This window comes from Trachypithecus francoisi, unplaced genomic scaffold (assembly GCF_009764315.1).
Source record: "Trachypithecus francoisi isolate TF-2019V2 unplaced genomic scaffold, Tfra_2.0 Lachesis_group1, whole genome shotgun sequence".
Lineage (NCBI taxonomy): Eukaryota > Metazoa > Chordata > Mammalia > Primates > Cercopithecidae > Trachypithecus > Trachypithecus francoisi.
Window position 1 is genome coordinate 41,910,849 of NW_022681454.1, and position 16,103 is coordinate 41,926,951.

At 36.3% G+C, this 16,103-nt stretch overlaps 1 protein-coding gene across 2 annotated transcripts in view; it reads left to right on the forward strand.

The window, feature by feature from the left end:
• SLC30A9 (solute carrier family 30 member 9) overlaps positions 1 to 16,103 on the forward strand; it is a 106,871-nt gene that overhangs the window by 10,427 nt on the left and 80,341 nt on the right. For both annotated transcript variants that reach the window (XM_033214100.1, XM_033214102.1), the window contains exon 2: positions 1,477 to 1,641. In XM_033214100.1, the coding sequence (XP_033069991.1) occupies positions 1,477 to 1,641 (165 nt within the window). The remainder of the gene's footprint in view (positions 1 to 1,476; positions 1,642 to 16,103) is intronic.

Here is a 16,103-nt window from a genome sequence, read left to right on the forward strand (position 1 = left end):
AATGGGTCATCTTCCAAGGAAGGACTTTTAAACTATGGAGTAATCCCTCTTTAAACATCTTAGCACAAATTCTATGAAAGTATTTCATCAGTGTGTGGAAAAAAAAAGTGGCATATTGTCTTTGTCAGGTAATAATTACAGAAGATATTTTGAATAGGGCTGAACAGTGGGAACACCAGTGGCCAGGATGAAGAAGATGCTTTTCTGGAGTGTGTTTCCTATGAAAATCTGCTTTAGCCCATATTTACTAATTATTTTTGCTAGTAGGCAGCATATTTTAATGTGTAGGAATCTTCTGTTATATTTGCTTTACTGACCCTTTAAAAAATAGACACAAATGACCAAAAACATTCTAGGCCTTCAACAGTTTCCCAAATAAGTAAAAGAATCAGTTGACATCAGAAACTTTTTCAAGGAAGTAAGTTCTAGGCCTGAAACTTGAGTGAATACTTATGTTCCCTTATGCCCTTTGTGCTCTTCATATTATCTTCAGCATTAATAATTTATGTTCCTGATGAATTCTCTGAGCCATTAAGAAATGGCTTTTTTTTCAGAATGCATATATCTGCACACACAATACATGAATTAACATTTTTGGAAGATCATTATTAAGCAGTTAAAAAAATTTCAACTCTTAAATGCTCAACCCTCCATCCTTGGAAAAACTTGACTATCTGTAATGATGTAATTTGATTTCACCTAAAACTTTACAAAATATATGAATATTATCTAGATTGGGTTTTTGGGTTCTTTCAAAAAGAGGAATTCTCAGTACTCATAGTAAAAAATAAAAGAGAAGGAGGGTCACAGGAAAATAGAGACAAATTTGGTTTTCTTGTACTTGGGTAAATTGTGGAATATATTTTCCTTCTGTATTTGAGCCCTTCAAAGCTCACAGTAAACCCAGATGAAGCAGCTGAAGTGCTTTGTAATTAGTCTTCTATTCTTCACTCAATTAAAATTCCCCGTATACTGAGGCATCTCACCAAATGTTGATCTAATTATCTGATTAAAAAATCGGTGACAGTATGAATGAATGATTAATATAATTCACTTATTGATTGTGAAATGAAAGAGGAATAAATCTTTAGCTAGTGGAAGAAGGACACAGGATAATTTTGTGTAGGAAGTCTTCCTGACCTTCCCTCCCAGAGTCCTTTATTCTGAAAAGTAATTATACCAAAATTTTTTTAGCTTGTAACTAGCATGCAAAATAAAGGGTATCTATTATGTACTATATACCTTTCAAAATAGCTGACTAGCATAAATATTTTATTTGATTTTTTAATATTTTTAAAAATTTCCAAATAAGTTTACAGGTTAGAGAAAATTAGAATGTTGTCACTAATTTTTCTTTACAAAATGTATTTCCTGTGTACCTAGAAGCAGTGAAACACCTCCTCTGGAGAGGGTGACTTGGCAATTGTGCAGCTGGGTGTTGGTTTGAAATTAAAGTATATATGTTTTTTCTTTTAGAGTGGCAGAATTTAGTGACATTTGGAAGCTTTTCAAACGTGGTTCCCTGTACTCATCCATATATTGGTACACTGAGTCAAGTAAAGTTTTACTCCACAAATGTTCAGAAAGAAGGACAGGGGTCACAAACTCTCAGAGTGGAAAAGGTACCGTCATTTGAAACAGGTATGTATAAATTTTTTAAATGTATTTTTTTCTGTATACTGGAATAGTTTGTGTGAAATTATTTGTTCCCTGAATGTTTGATAGAACTTACTTATAATACTGTCTGGACTGATGTTTTCTTTGTGGGAACTATTAAACCACTTGTTTAATTTCTTTATTTTTTCTGTTTCTTTTTGACTCAGTTTTCTATGAAAAACTATCTACTTATCTACTTAAACTAAATTTTTAATTTATTGGTGTAAGGTGTATAATAATATTCCCTGTTTACTCTCAATAGCATATGTAGTTGTGTCCTTTTTTCATTCCTAATATTTGTTTTATTTTCTTGATTAGTCTTCCCAGAGGTTTGTCTTTTATTATTTTTTCGAGTAATTTTTTTTACTTTGAACCATTATATGTTTGTATCCTATTTCATCAATTTTTGCTTTTTAATTATAGCCTCCTTGCTGTCTTTTTTGTGTGTTTGTTCTGTCATTTTTTTCTGTTTTATTGTTTTATAACTTCAACTTTTATTTAGATACAGGAGGGTACATGTGAGGGCTTGTTACATGGGTATTTTGTGTGATGATGAGGTGTGGGGTACACTTGATCTCATCACCCAGATAGTGAGCATAGTACCGAATAGTTTTTCAACCATTGCTGCCCTTTCTCTCTCTGCCTCATCTAGTAGTCCCCAGTACCTATTTTTGCTGCTGTCTTTATGTTCATGTGTACCTAGTGTTTAGTTCCTAGTTATAAGTGAGAATGTGTGGTACTTGGTTTTTTGTTTTCTTTGTTAATTTGCTTAGGATAATGGCCTCTAGCTACATGCATGTTGCTGCCAGGGACATAATTCATTCCTTTTTGTGGCTGCATGGTATTCCATGGTGTATATGTACCATATATTCTTTATCCAGTACACCATTGATGGACACCTAGGTTGATTCCAAGTCTTTGCGATTGTGAATATTGCTGCAATGAACACCGAGTGCATGTGTCTTTTTGGTAGAATAATTTATTTCTTTTTGATATACACTCTCTAATGGGATTGCTGGAGTTCTTTGAGAAATCTCCAAACTGCTTTCCACAGTGACTGAACTAACTTACATTCCCACTAGCAGTGTATTAAGTATTGACTTTTCTCTGCAGCCTCACTAGCATCTCTTGTTTTTTGGTTCTGTCATTCTGTTATTGTCATTAGATACTTAGTTTATTAATATTAACCCTTCCTTCCTTTCTGAAATAGACATTTAAGCCATAACACATCCCACAGTTTTGATATATAATATTTTTATTATTTATAATTCTAAATGTATTCTTATTTCTATTGTGATTCTTCTATGACTTTTTAGTTGTTAAAGTATCATTTTAAATTTACAGATAGATGGAATTTTTGTTTATCTTTTTGTATTAAATGTTTTTCACAAACTGTGGTCTGTATTGATTCAGTCTTGAAATTTGTTGAGTGTAACATTTTGGTTTAGCAGTTAGTCAGTTTTTCTAAATGATTTTCCTGTCTTGAAAATAATGTGTATTTTTAATTGCTGGTGTGGTGTTTATACACATCAATTCTTATTTTTAGTGTTCAATACAAATCTTTGTCCAGTTTTAAAAATTCTTTATTACCAAGGGAGATGTTGGAGTATCAGAGTCTCATGGTAGATTTGATGGTCTTTTTTTTATGGTTCTGTAAATTTTTGCTTTTTATAATTTGAGGCTGTCATTAGATGCATACATATTTAGAATTATTACATAACACTGATGAATTATACCCTCTATCATTGTGCAGCTACTCTTTTTCTTTAGTGACCTCTCCACTACATTTCTTTTGGTTACTATTTTCCCATCCTTTGATTTTAACTTTTTTGTCTTAATACGATCATCTATGTCTTTTAACTGGAAGTTTAGGCAGTTTACATTTACTGTAATCACTGATATAGTTAAACTTATTTCTACCATTTTATCATGTTTCTTTGTGCTGTTTTCTTAAATTCCTTTTTTGCCTTTTTTTTTTCCTCATTCCATCATCTCCTCTCCAATATTCTTTCTTTCATTTGAAAGTTTCAGACTCTGTGTCTGTACTTCAAAGACTAAAGTTAATTGATAAATTTACTTTCCTTCTGAAAAACACAAAAGCTTTAGAGTGCTTTAATTCTGATCGCCTCCTCCAACTTATGTACTGTTTGTTGGCTAATATTTTCTGTCTGTTCTGCTCTTTCTCTGCTATAAAATATACGTTGTTGTTTGCTTAGATTTATTCAGAGTCTTTGTTAGCCACCTTTTCTTATATCTAATCTTTCTGTCTGATGTGCATCCTATAGAAGTTCGTTTAGGTGAGGATCTTTTGTGGGAAAGGCACATTTAAGATGTTACTCAATTGTCTTTTGGCTTCCACTAATTGTTGAGAAGTCAGATGCCTTTGTTTGTATATCTTTTCTATTTGACAGCATTTTAAAATTTGATTAACTTTAATTTGAAAGTCTTTTTCTTTGGTATAAATGGCAGTTTTATTATGAAGTAACTAGGTATGTATCTCTTTGTATTTATTCTACTTGAGATTTGTTGGGCTTCCTAGATCTGAAGATGGATATTTTTCTACAATTCTGGAATTCTACAGTTCTCTTATTATCCCTTCAGATATTACATCTTCCCGTTTCTGTATTATCTTCTTCTGGAACTTCAGTTAGAAATATGTTACATCATCTTATGTTTTTCATGTCTCTAAACCTCTCTATCATATTTTCTATTTCTTTACCTTTCTGGCCTGCATTCTGTATTATTTCCTCAGGTCTACCAGATTCACTAATTTCCTCTTTAGTTGTCTCAAATATGCTGGTTGATTATGTATGTTGGGTTTTTAACTTAAATGATTATATATATATATGTGCATGTGTGTATATATATGTGTGTGTGTATATAGTGTGTGTGTGTGTGTGTGTGTGTGTGTGTATATATATATATATATCTTGAGACCAAGTCTCATTCTGTTGCCCAGGCTGGAGTACAGTGGTGTGATCATGGTTCGCTGCAGCCTCGACCTCATGGGCTCGACCTACCTCAGCCCCCCAAGTAGCTGAGAAAACAGGTGTGTGCTGCCATGCCCAGCTAATTTATTTTTGTATTTTGTAGAGACAAGGTCTCTCTGTGTTGCCCAGGCTGGTCTTGAACTCCTGGGCTCAAGCAATCCTCCTGCCTCAGCCTTCCAAAATGCTGGCATTACAGGGGTGAGCCACCATACCGGCCATATTTTTCATTTTTAGAAATTGTTTTTTACCTTGCTTGGTTGGTCTTTAATTCTTTGGTTGTATTTTCAGACTTACCTTTTATTAGATACATTAAACATAACTATTTTATATTTTTAACAGAAAATTCTGCTATATGAAATCTTTTTGTTTCTCACTATATGATCCTTTTCTTACCTTTTTTGCTCTTATTCGTGATGTCATAACTGTGTTTTATAACTGTGAGTTGTTCATTTTCCATGATGTTTTTGCATCTTGAAAGTATTTGATGTTTATCTGGACTGAAAATGACTTTCTGCCTGGAAGGATTTGTTTTTGCTTTTATATGCTACTCTCCAGTGGCATTATTGGGACCACATTAAATTCAGTTCTTTGCTTGAGATTTACATTGTGAATTCAGATGTATACTTGTGTTAGGGTTCACTTGTCTGTAGGATTTTCAGAGGAGTAGTGTTTTCTTCCCCACTATTTAACACCAAAATACAGACAGGCCAGTTTCCTTGCTGTTCCCTTCTATGTGTATTATTTATTTCTAGTTCATAGTGATTCCATGGCTGTGGCTTTTTACTTCAGTGTCCCCTGTTAGACTCCTTATCTTGGGCACAACCTAGTCTTATTCTCTGGTCTTCCATGCCCCTTGTAGGTCTGGAGGTAGAAATAAGCTCAAAGAATCCAAGCTTCAATAGAAATCAAGGGAGAGCTGGCTTTGATGTGTTCGTTTATTCTGTAGAGGTTCTACTTTCACTTCATTTTTGCTGTTTTCATATAATTTTTTGCTAGACTAACAATGCATTTAAAAAGATTTTGCTTGAGGTACAATGAAAGGAAGCATTAAAGGAAGTCCTTTATTCATTAATTTACTTAAGAAGTATTTATTGAGCACTTTTTATATGACAGAAAATGAGAATGACTCAGAGCTGATACTAAAGCAGAAAATTAAGCAAACAAATATTGTATTGTAACATTTAGCCCTGTATTCATATGTTCTGCATCTGTGGATTCAGCCAAACAAGGATCAAAGGATTTGGGGGGAAAATGGATGGCTGCATCTGTACTGAACATATGCAGACATTTTTTCTTGTCATTGTTTCCTAAACAATACAGTATAACAATGGTTTACTTAGCATTTGCATTGAATTAGGTATTATAAGTTATCTAGAAATGACTTAAAGTACATGGGAGGATGTTCATAGGTTATATGCAAATACTGTACCATTTTATAAGGTGGACTTGAGCATCCATGGATTTTGTTATCTATAGGGAGGTCCTGGAACCAATCCCCAACAAATACTGAGGGATAACCAGACTGTGATAGGGGAAATTCATTGTGCTGCAGGGGCACATAGGAGAGGCACTTAACCAAGTTTTGAGTGGTTAGGAAAGCTTTCCATAAGGAAATGATACCTACCTGGAGACATGAAAGAAAAGTAGGTATTGGCCAGGTGTGGTGGCGCACAGCTGAAATCCTAGCACTTTGGGAGGCCAAGGTGGGTTTGAGACCAGCCTGAGCAAGATGGTGAAACTCTTGTCTCTACAAAAGATACAAAAATTATCTGGGCATAGTGGTGTACACCTGTAGTCCCAGCTACTCAGGAGGTTGAGGTGGGAGGGTCACCTGAGCCTGAGAAGTCAAGGTTGCAGTGAGCCATGATAGTGCCTCTGCACTCTAGCCTGGGCAACAGAGTGAGACCCTGTCTCAAAACACACACACACACACACACACACACACACAAAAGTAGGTATTGGTGTGGTGAATGGTGGAAAAAGGAGGTAAAATTCCTGGAATAGTGAGTAGAGGATTTGGTAGTGTTGGTAGCATTGAAAGTACAAGAGAAGGTAATCCATCTTCCATATTCCTTTTAATTTTTTTTCTACCACTCTCTTGCTTACTCATTATGTGTCAGCCAAAGCAGTCTCCCTTTTTCTCAGCCATGTTCTGAGAAAATGGCAAGAGTCAAGCAGTGGTCAGATCGGACTCTTGTTCAGGAGTTTGGACTTTGTTTTGTAGGTAGTGGGAATAACAGAGTATTATTAATACAAGTAGGGGAGTGCCAAGACCAGCTCGGTCGGAGAGACCCTAACCCAGCGGCGCTGGAGGAATTAAAGACCCACACACAGAAATATAAAGGTGTGAAGTGGGAAATCAGGGGTTTCACAGCCTTCAGAGCTGAGAGCCCCGAACAGAGATTTACCCACGTGTTTATTAACAGCAAGCCAGTCATTAGCATTGTTTCTATAGATATTCGATTAACTAAAAGTATCCCTTATGGGAAATGAAGGGATGGACCGAATTAAAGGAGTACGCTGGGCTAGTTAACTGCAGAAGGAGCATGTCCTTAAGGCACAGATCACTCATGCTCTTGTTTGTGGCTTAAGAATGCCTTTAAGTGGTTTTCCGCCCTGAGCGGGCCAGGTGTTCCTTGTCCTCATTCCAGTAAACCCACAACCTTCCAGCGTGGAGCGTTATGGCCATCATGAACATGTCACAGTGCTGCAGAGATTTTGTTTATGGCCAGTTTGGGGGCCATTTATGGCCAGATTTTGGGGGTCCTGTTCCCAACAGGGGAGATACTTGATCAGATTTAAGGTTTTAGAAAGATAACTAGTTACAAAATGGCAAACAGATTGCAAAGGAGGGAGATTGAAAGTAGTAGTACAAATGGATTCTGGACTAGGATAATGGTAATGCTTTTTTTTTTTAAAGGAGTAGATGACCTTAAGAGATCTAGGAGCTGAATAATTAGGACTTAGCAATTGAGTCTGGGGGATGAAGAAGAGGGTCAAGCCAAGGGCAGTGCTTGGTTACTGTTTGGCCAATTGTCTAGAGGATTTCAATAATTTCTAAAATTAGGAAATTAGGAGTACCGAGTTGGAGGATATTTTAATGAGATGATGATGATGGCTTGGTTTGGACATCCGAATTATAGATGCCTATGGAAGATCTTAACAGATGATGCAGTGACCAGTAGGCAGTTGGTTATCCAGTGAATCTACTAGTCACTGCATCATCTGTTAAGATGTCACACATCAGGTTGGGCGTGGTGGCTCATGCCTGTAATCTCAGCACTTTGGGAGGCCGAGGTGGGCCAATCACGAGGTCATGAGATGAAGACCATCCTGGCTAACCTGGTGAAACCCCATCTCTACTAAAAATACAAAAAATCAGCCGGGCATGGTGGCAGTCACCTGTAGTCCTAGCTACTTAGGAGGCTGAGGCAGGAAAATTGCTTGAAACCAGTAGGGAGGGATTGCAGCGAGCTGAGATCACGCCACTGCACTCTAACCTGGGCGACAGAGCAAGACTCCATCTCAAAAAAAAAAAAGACATCACGCGTCTTAACACAACTAGTATCCTACTTCAAGCCATCATTATCTCTTGTCTGATTTACTATGGTGGTATTCTCCCTGGGATCTCTGTTTCCATTCTTGTTCTTCTGTAGTTCATTTTTCACATAACAAATGTGGTCTTTTTAAAAACATATCATGTCACTTTTTTAATTAAAACTCTCCATTGGCTTCTAGTTACCCATAGAACAAAGTCACGATTGCTAGAATAAAATTAAAATTTATTAGTCTGACTCTCAGAGTTCTCTCTAGCTGATCTGGCTTCCATATTCCTCTTTATTTTCTTCTACTACTCTCTTGCTTGTTCATTATGTTTCAGCCAAGGCACTCTTCTTTTGGTTCTGAGAAAATGGCAAGCTTATTGTTATAGGGCCTTTGCTCTAGTTGCTTTCTCTTTCCAAGGTGCCCTTCTTCACATGGCTTAACCTCTTTCGGTCATTCATATCTCAGTTTAAATGTCACCTCTGCATAGAGACATTTTAAAGTCACTCAACCTAAAGTAGCTACCCAGTAAGTCTTTAAGACTACCCTAATTTAATTTTCGGCATAGGTAGCACTTACTCCTGATTGACGTTTTCAATCTTTTATTTATTTCCTCATCACCTACATGTTTGCAAGCTCCATGACAACATGAACCTCAGTGCCTTGCTGATAGTAGGGACATAATAAATATTTATAAGTGAGTGAATGCTTAGAGTTCTAACCTGGAGCTAAAGATTTAGGAGTTTTTACCTATACATACATGGTAACTGAAACCATGGGTCTGTTTGAGACAGTGCAGGGAGTGTTTAGAGTGAGAAGAGATCTTCTAGTATAAAATCCCCCACATGGGTGAGGGACAGGTAGAAGAGGAGCATGCAAAGAAGACTTGAGAAGGAGTGGCTGGAGAAAAACCATACTATCTGGTGTCAGGAGAAGACAGTGTTTGAAGAGTAATAAACATTTCAAGACCATTTTTCCTTTAGTTAGATGTCTTTCACAGGGGAAGATTTTACAGATTCTTTGAGAAACCTGTATATATTTTAATGGTTCCTTGTTTTCATTATTTTTCCTAAGCCTCATCGTCCCTTTGGGTTTACCTGTGCAATTTCTTCTCTTTCTTTTGTGGTGATGGAGAACTGCTGGGGTAAATATTGATTGAGTGATTTTATGCAATGAAAGAATGCAGAGTGTAATGAGTCCCTAAGTTCCAGAAATAAGCATGTTTATTAGAACATAGTTAAGGGAAAAGAAATAGGGATGAAATAATATAATTAAGGGTAAAATATGTTATAATGCTCTGCAGAGGTGAACATAGACAAAGGGGAAAATATTTAATATGGTTCCACCATTCAGAATCTTTCAAATTGAGATCCATGATTAAGTTTCTTTTTTCTCTGCTGACTGGAATAAAAATGTTAGTTTATTTTCTTATATTAGAAATGTATTGTTTATTGACAGTTATATTTTGGGCTCAATTTTTCAGTACTTGCTTAGGCCACATTAGACCTTGTTAGCCATCAGATAGAGAGCAAGTAATTGCTTGATTGAAAGGTAATTTGTATATTTAAGGATTTGAGATTGAGTTTTGAATAATTCAAATCACATGATGAAGTCAGGAACGGCTCATTAAGAAGCAGAGACTTGCTAAGGAATCCTTAAGTTTTTAAGGAGCATTCAGATGTGTTAAATTTTGGTAAAATTAGTTTTAATTTTGCTAATGACAGCAGATGTGTGGCAAACAGCCAGCGTTGGGTTTGAGCTTAAAACAAATGTCTAGAGATATTCATGGATAGAATGTTTGGTTACTGATTGAAATCATAAAGATTCTACTCCAGTGATGCAGTGTGAGTTTATTAAGTTGGTGTTATGTAAAATAAGTATTCATACATGTGTTTAAGCCGTTTACTAGCATTCTTGTTTGTGCTGTATAACACTATATATTTAGTAACATCTAGACAGTTTGTAGTGAGAAGAATATCCAGAAATACATAGCTTAGAGCAACTCATTTTATGTGATTTAGTTGAATAAATTTGAGCATTGTAGAAACTACCATTGTTTCTGAAATTTTTGACAGTAGCTATCAGTTGTTTGGACATTAGGTAAGTTTTGAAAATGTATTATTCTACCTTTTTCCCTTCACTCTTCTCTGCCCCGCTCTCTGTTTCCCAAAGCTAAATTGTAAGAAATGGATATATAGATTCTACAGATAAAGATAGTTTAGAATTTGCTTGCTGTGTAGCCAGACAAAAATAAAATAATAATAATTTAACTTTTCAAGGTCAAATGTAGTTAGTAAATAGAAGTGTTTTTAAGCTTATCTTCAGTTTACCAGTATGACATCATAACTTACTTAGGATTTGACAAATACTTAAAGTCTTTTTAGATTTTCTGTACATGCTTTAGGTATCAAAACATACTGTATTTTGGTCAAGTGCAGTGGCTCACACCTGCAATCTGGCACTTTGGGAGGCCAAGGTGAAGGATTCCTTGAGGTCAGGAGTTTGAGACCAGCCTGGGTAACATGGGGAGACACTGTCTCTACAAAAAATAATTATCCAGATGTGGTGGCATGTGCTTGTAGTCCCAGCTACTCGGGAGATTGAGACGGGAGGATCACTTGAGCCCAACAGGTTGAGGCTGCAGTGAGCCCTAATTGTGCCACACTCCAGCCTGGGCGACACAGCAAGATCCTGTCTCAAAAAAAAAAAAAGATAAAATAAGCACACACACAGTATTTAGTCATTTTCCAAGTGGTTTTCACTGCAAAACAATTGCCAAGAAATATACTAAAAATTACGTGTAAAATATTTTGCTTTTATTTCAAATAGGGCTTTGCTTTTGTTAGTGCTTAATATATTGGCATTTAATTGCTTCACATAAGCTTTGAAAGAGGTAACTCAGTGGATAGGCAGAACTTCTGATCACAGTGGTATTGTGAATACATGCTTTGAGGCACCTGTTCTTCTAACCACTCATTTGAATAATAAAGTATAAAAAGAGAAAATTGAAGACACAGTTGGACTAAAAAAAGACATGTTATATCAAAGAAATGGAACAGAAGCTTCTGGACTCTGGGTCTGTAACCTGGAAGTGGCAGCTAGGAGTCTGGCTTGTTTGGAGTAATGTGCTACATGTGCTACGTGAATAGCAAGGTACTGGAGTCAGACTCACTATTTGAACTTATCCACTCACCCCCATAGAAGAAGGCTGAAAATAGCTAATTCCAGTTGCTACCCGAGACTGTGTCTTATAGGAGGCTGTAGGTCTAGGGAGGCAAGGAGAAGACCAATGTACTAGTCCATTCTCCTGCTGCTATGAAGAAATACCTGAGCCTGGGTGATTTATGAAGAAAAGAGGTTTAATTGACTCACAGTTCCACGAGACTGGGGAGGCCTCAGGAAACTTAAAATCATGGCAGAAGGCACCTCTTCAAAGGCTGGCAGGAAGGAGAATGAGTGCAAATGGGAAATGCAAGACACTTAGAAAACCATCAGATCTCATGAGATTCACTCACTATCATGAGAACAGCATGGGAGAAACTGCCACATGATCGGATTACCTCCTCCTGGTCCTGCCCTTCACACGTGGCGATTATGGGGATTATAATTCAAGGTGAGATTTGGATGGGGACACAGAGCCAAACCATATGAATCAGGAACTGAAACGTGCTGTTTCCTGGCTTAGAGACTGGCTTGAGGGGAAGGAATTTCAAACTGGCAATGTGAGATCAAACTGGCAATATGAGTTCTGCATAGAGGTATTAGACGGAACTCTGAGCACAAGAATGTGAAGAGGAGAATGAAGGATATACCCTATTCAGGGTAAGATGGTGAACTCTGAAATTTCAAAGTACATGAAGAATCCTAATGCTACGAAAGCCAACAGAATCAACAAATGTGAATTAATTCCAGATGAAGCTAAAATAACAGCTTCAATTGCTTTAAAATAAGTTTAATGTTCTCAAAAGGTTAAATGAAGGACTCATAATCATTAAAAATGACAGGGAGTTTTGAAACACAAACTTGCAGAAATAAAACCAGAGCAAATAATTAGGAAAAGGAGACAATTAAAAATCTTAGAAATGAAAGCGTAGCCACTGAAGTAAAAATGTAGTAAACTAAATAGTCATTGTCAGTAGGAGAGTTAGCAAATTGAAATTCAGTCTGAAGGCACATAGGAAGGCAAAAAGATTTTCCAAAAATTGAAAGCATTTAAGAGCATGCAGCTCTAGCCTACATTTAATAGGTAGAGAAATGGCAAGGAATCGATATATGAAGAGATAATGGATTAGAATGTTTTAGAATTTGAGAAAAACAGGAATTCTCAGATCAAAAATATGTTTTGAGTACCAAGCAGGATAAATAAAAAGAAATCCACCCCAGACACTTTGTAGAGAAACCACAGATTTAAAAACCAAAACACGAAACAACCCAACTTAAAAGCTGACAAAGAGAAGAATCAGAATACTATCAGCCTAATTGTTGTTCTACTGAGGTAGACTTTTTACCTGCAAAAATATGCAGAAAGCAAAGATGGGGGAGTGATTTGGAGTAATATCCAGGAAAGAGTAAGAGGAAAAAATGAATGCTACTCTAGAATTTTATAGTGATCTAAATAATCCTTATAAAGTGAAGGTAAAAATAGGAATGTTATCATACATATAAAGATGAATGTCATTTTAAAAAAAACTTATTTTCTAAAATTTTGGGAGGTACATAGTAGGTGTATATATGGAGTACATGAGCTGTTTTGATACAGGCATGCAATGTGAAAGAAACACATGATGGAGAATGGGGTATCCATCCCCTCAAGCATTTATCCTTTGATTTATAAACCAATTACATTCTGTAAGTTATTTTAAAATATGCAATTAAGTTATTGCTGACTATAGTCACCCTAATGTACTATCAAATAGTAAGTCTTACTCTATTTTTTTAATCTGTTAACCATCTTCATCTCCCAAAGATTAGTCATTTTACTAATCAACCCCTCCACATTAAAAAACAAACAAACAAACAAATGAACAAAAACTCTTAAAGCATGTACTCCTGCAAGATGCAGAAGAAACCCTGAGTTACAGAAGGGATGAGATATCCAACAGACAACGATGAACAAGAAATGGATAAAATGTCCTGGTAAAACTATTGATAATAAAACAGTAAACTTTCTTTTAATATTAAATGCTAAAACTATAATCAACCAGGCTCAGTGGCTGAGGTACTATAACCAGGCTCAGTAACTCAGACCTGTACTCCCAGCACTTTGAGAAGCTGAGGTGGGAGGATCGCTTGAGCCCAGGAGTTTGAGACCAGGCTGGGCAACATAGTGAGACCTCATCTCTACAAAAAATTTAAAAATTAGCTTGGTGTGATAGTGTTCACCTCTTGTCCCAGCTACTAGAGAAACTAAGGTGGGATCACTTGAGCCCAGGAGTTGGAGGTGGCAGTGAGCTATGATCTTGCCACTGCACTATAGCCTGAGTGACATAGCAATATCCTGACCCTTAAAAAAATAATAATAATAGTATGATGGAAGACATTTAGATCACTATGAAATTCTAGAGAAACATTTATTTTTCCTCTTACTCTTTCCCAGGTATTATTCCAAATCACCCCCTACCCACCTTTGCTTTCTGGGCAACAAGAAAAAACTGTGGAGGAATTATATTACCTGACTTCAAATTGTACTACAGGGCTTTAATAATCTAAACAACATAGGTTTAGGTTACTAAACCTAAATCCTTTGTGCTGTTTTACTGGCATAGAGACAAACACATAAACCGATGGAACAGAATATGGAGCCCATAAGTGAATCCATAGATACACAGTGAACTCATTTTCGACAGATGTGCCAGAAACATACATTGGGGAAAGGAGTGTCTATTCAACAAATGATGCTGGGGAAAATTGGATATCCATATGCAGAAGCATGAAACTAGACCCCTTCTCTCGCCATATACAAAAATCAAATAAAAATGGATTAAAACTGAAATCTAAGACCTTGAATGATGAAACTACTTAAAGAAAACATTGGGGAAACTCTCCAGGACATTGGGCTGGGCAAAGATTTCTTGAGTTAGATCCCACAAGCAAAGGCAACCAGAGCAAAAATGGGCAAATGGGGTCACATCAAGTTAAAAGGCTTCTGCACAGCAAAGGCAACAGTCAACAAAATGAAGAGACAACCCACAAAATGGGAGAAAATATTTGTAAACTGTCAATCTCACCAGAATATATAAGGAGCTTAAATAACTCTAGGGGGAAAAAATCTAATAATCTGATTAAAATGTGGGCAAAAGATCTCAAGAGACGTTTTCAAAAGAAAATATGCAAGTGGCAAAAAGGTATATGAAAAAGTGCTCAACATCACTGATCATCAGAGAAGTGCAAATCAAAACAATAATGAGATATCATCTCACTCCAGTTCAAAGGGCTTTTATCCAAAAGACAGGCAATAACAAATGCTGGTGAGGAAGTGGAGGCAAGAGAACCCTTGTACATTATTGGTGGGAATGTAAATTAGTACAGCTACTATGAAGAACAATTTGGAGGACCCTCAAAAAACCAAAAATAGAACTACCAGCAATTCCACTACTAGGTATATTCCTAAAAGAAAGGAAATCATACAAAAAATCAGCTGGGTGTGGTGGCACATGCCTGTAGTCCCACCTACTAAGGAGGCTGAGACAGGAGAATCGCTTGAACCCAGGAGGTGGAGGTTGCGGTGAGCTGAGATCGTGCCACTGCACTCCAGCCTGGTGACAGAGTGAGACTCCCTCTCAAAAAAAAAAAAAAAAAAGGAAATCGGCATATCAGAAGAGCTATCTACATTCCCATGTTTATTGCAGCACTGTCCACAATAGCCAAGATTTGGAAGCAAACTAAGTGTCCATCAGCAAATGAATGGATAAGGAAAATGTAGTCTATGTATACAATGGGGTATTATTTAGGCATGAAAAAGAGTAAGATCCTGTCATTTGCAGCAATACGGATGGAACTGGAGGTTGTTACCTTAAGTGAAATAAGGCAGGCACAGAAAGGAAAAGGGCATGTTCTCACTTATTTGTGGAGCTAAAATTAAAACAAGTAAATTCATGGAGAGAGAGAGAAGAATGATGGCAACTAGGGACTGGGAAAAATAGTGGGAGGTGGAGAGTGAGGATGGTTAATGGGTACAAAACTACAATTAGATAGAATGAATAAGATCTAGTATTTGATAGCACAACAGGGTCACTGCAGTCAGCAATAATTTATTGTACATTTAAAAACAACTAAAAGAGTATAATTGAGTTGTTTGTAACACAAAAGATAAATATTTGAGGTGATCGATGCCCCATTTACCCTGATGTGATTATTACACTTTGTATGCCTGTTTCAAAATACCTCATGTACCCCATAAGTATATAAACCTATGTACCCATAAAAATTAAAAATAAAAAAATTAAAATATAAAAGCAAATGTAACCAAAAACCCAACAAATTAATAATAAAAAGTTTTTTTAAAGAAAAATAATGTTAAACAATAGAAATATAGTCTTGGAAATTCTAAATAGCAATTGGGAGGACAATATAGAAAACTTTTTCAATCTAAGAGATGGCAGGAAAAGCGAAATAAAAATAAAAGCAAAGAAAACAAAGTGGTAAACTGAAAACAATAAGATGGCAGAAGTACAAATGTACCACAGTTAAGTAGTCAGACTTAGTGGTGTTCCATATCATTTAAATGAACTCATAATCTACGTATGTGGAATTAGTTAATTTCTGTTTCATTCCATGTTTTCAGAGACTTATATTCTGAGTCCCCTACTATCTCATCTGCTCAAGGACTTTGCTTTTGGGATTATTCCGTTAGCCTACTTTATATTTTCTTCATGGTTATTGCGTCATTCCCATCTCTATGTAAAATGCAGTCAA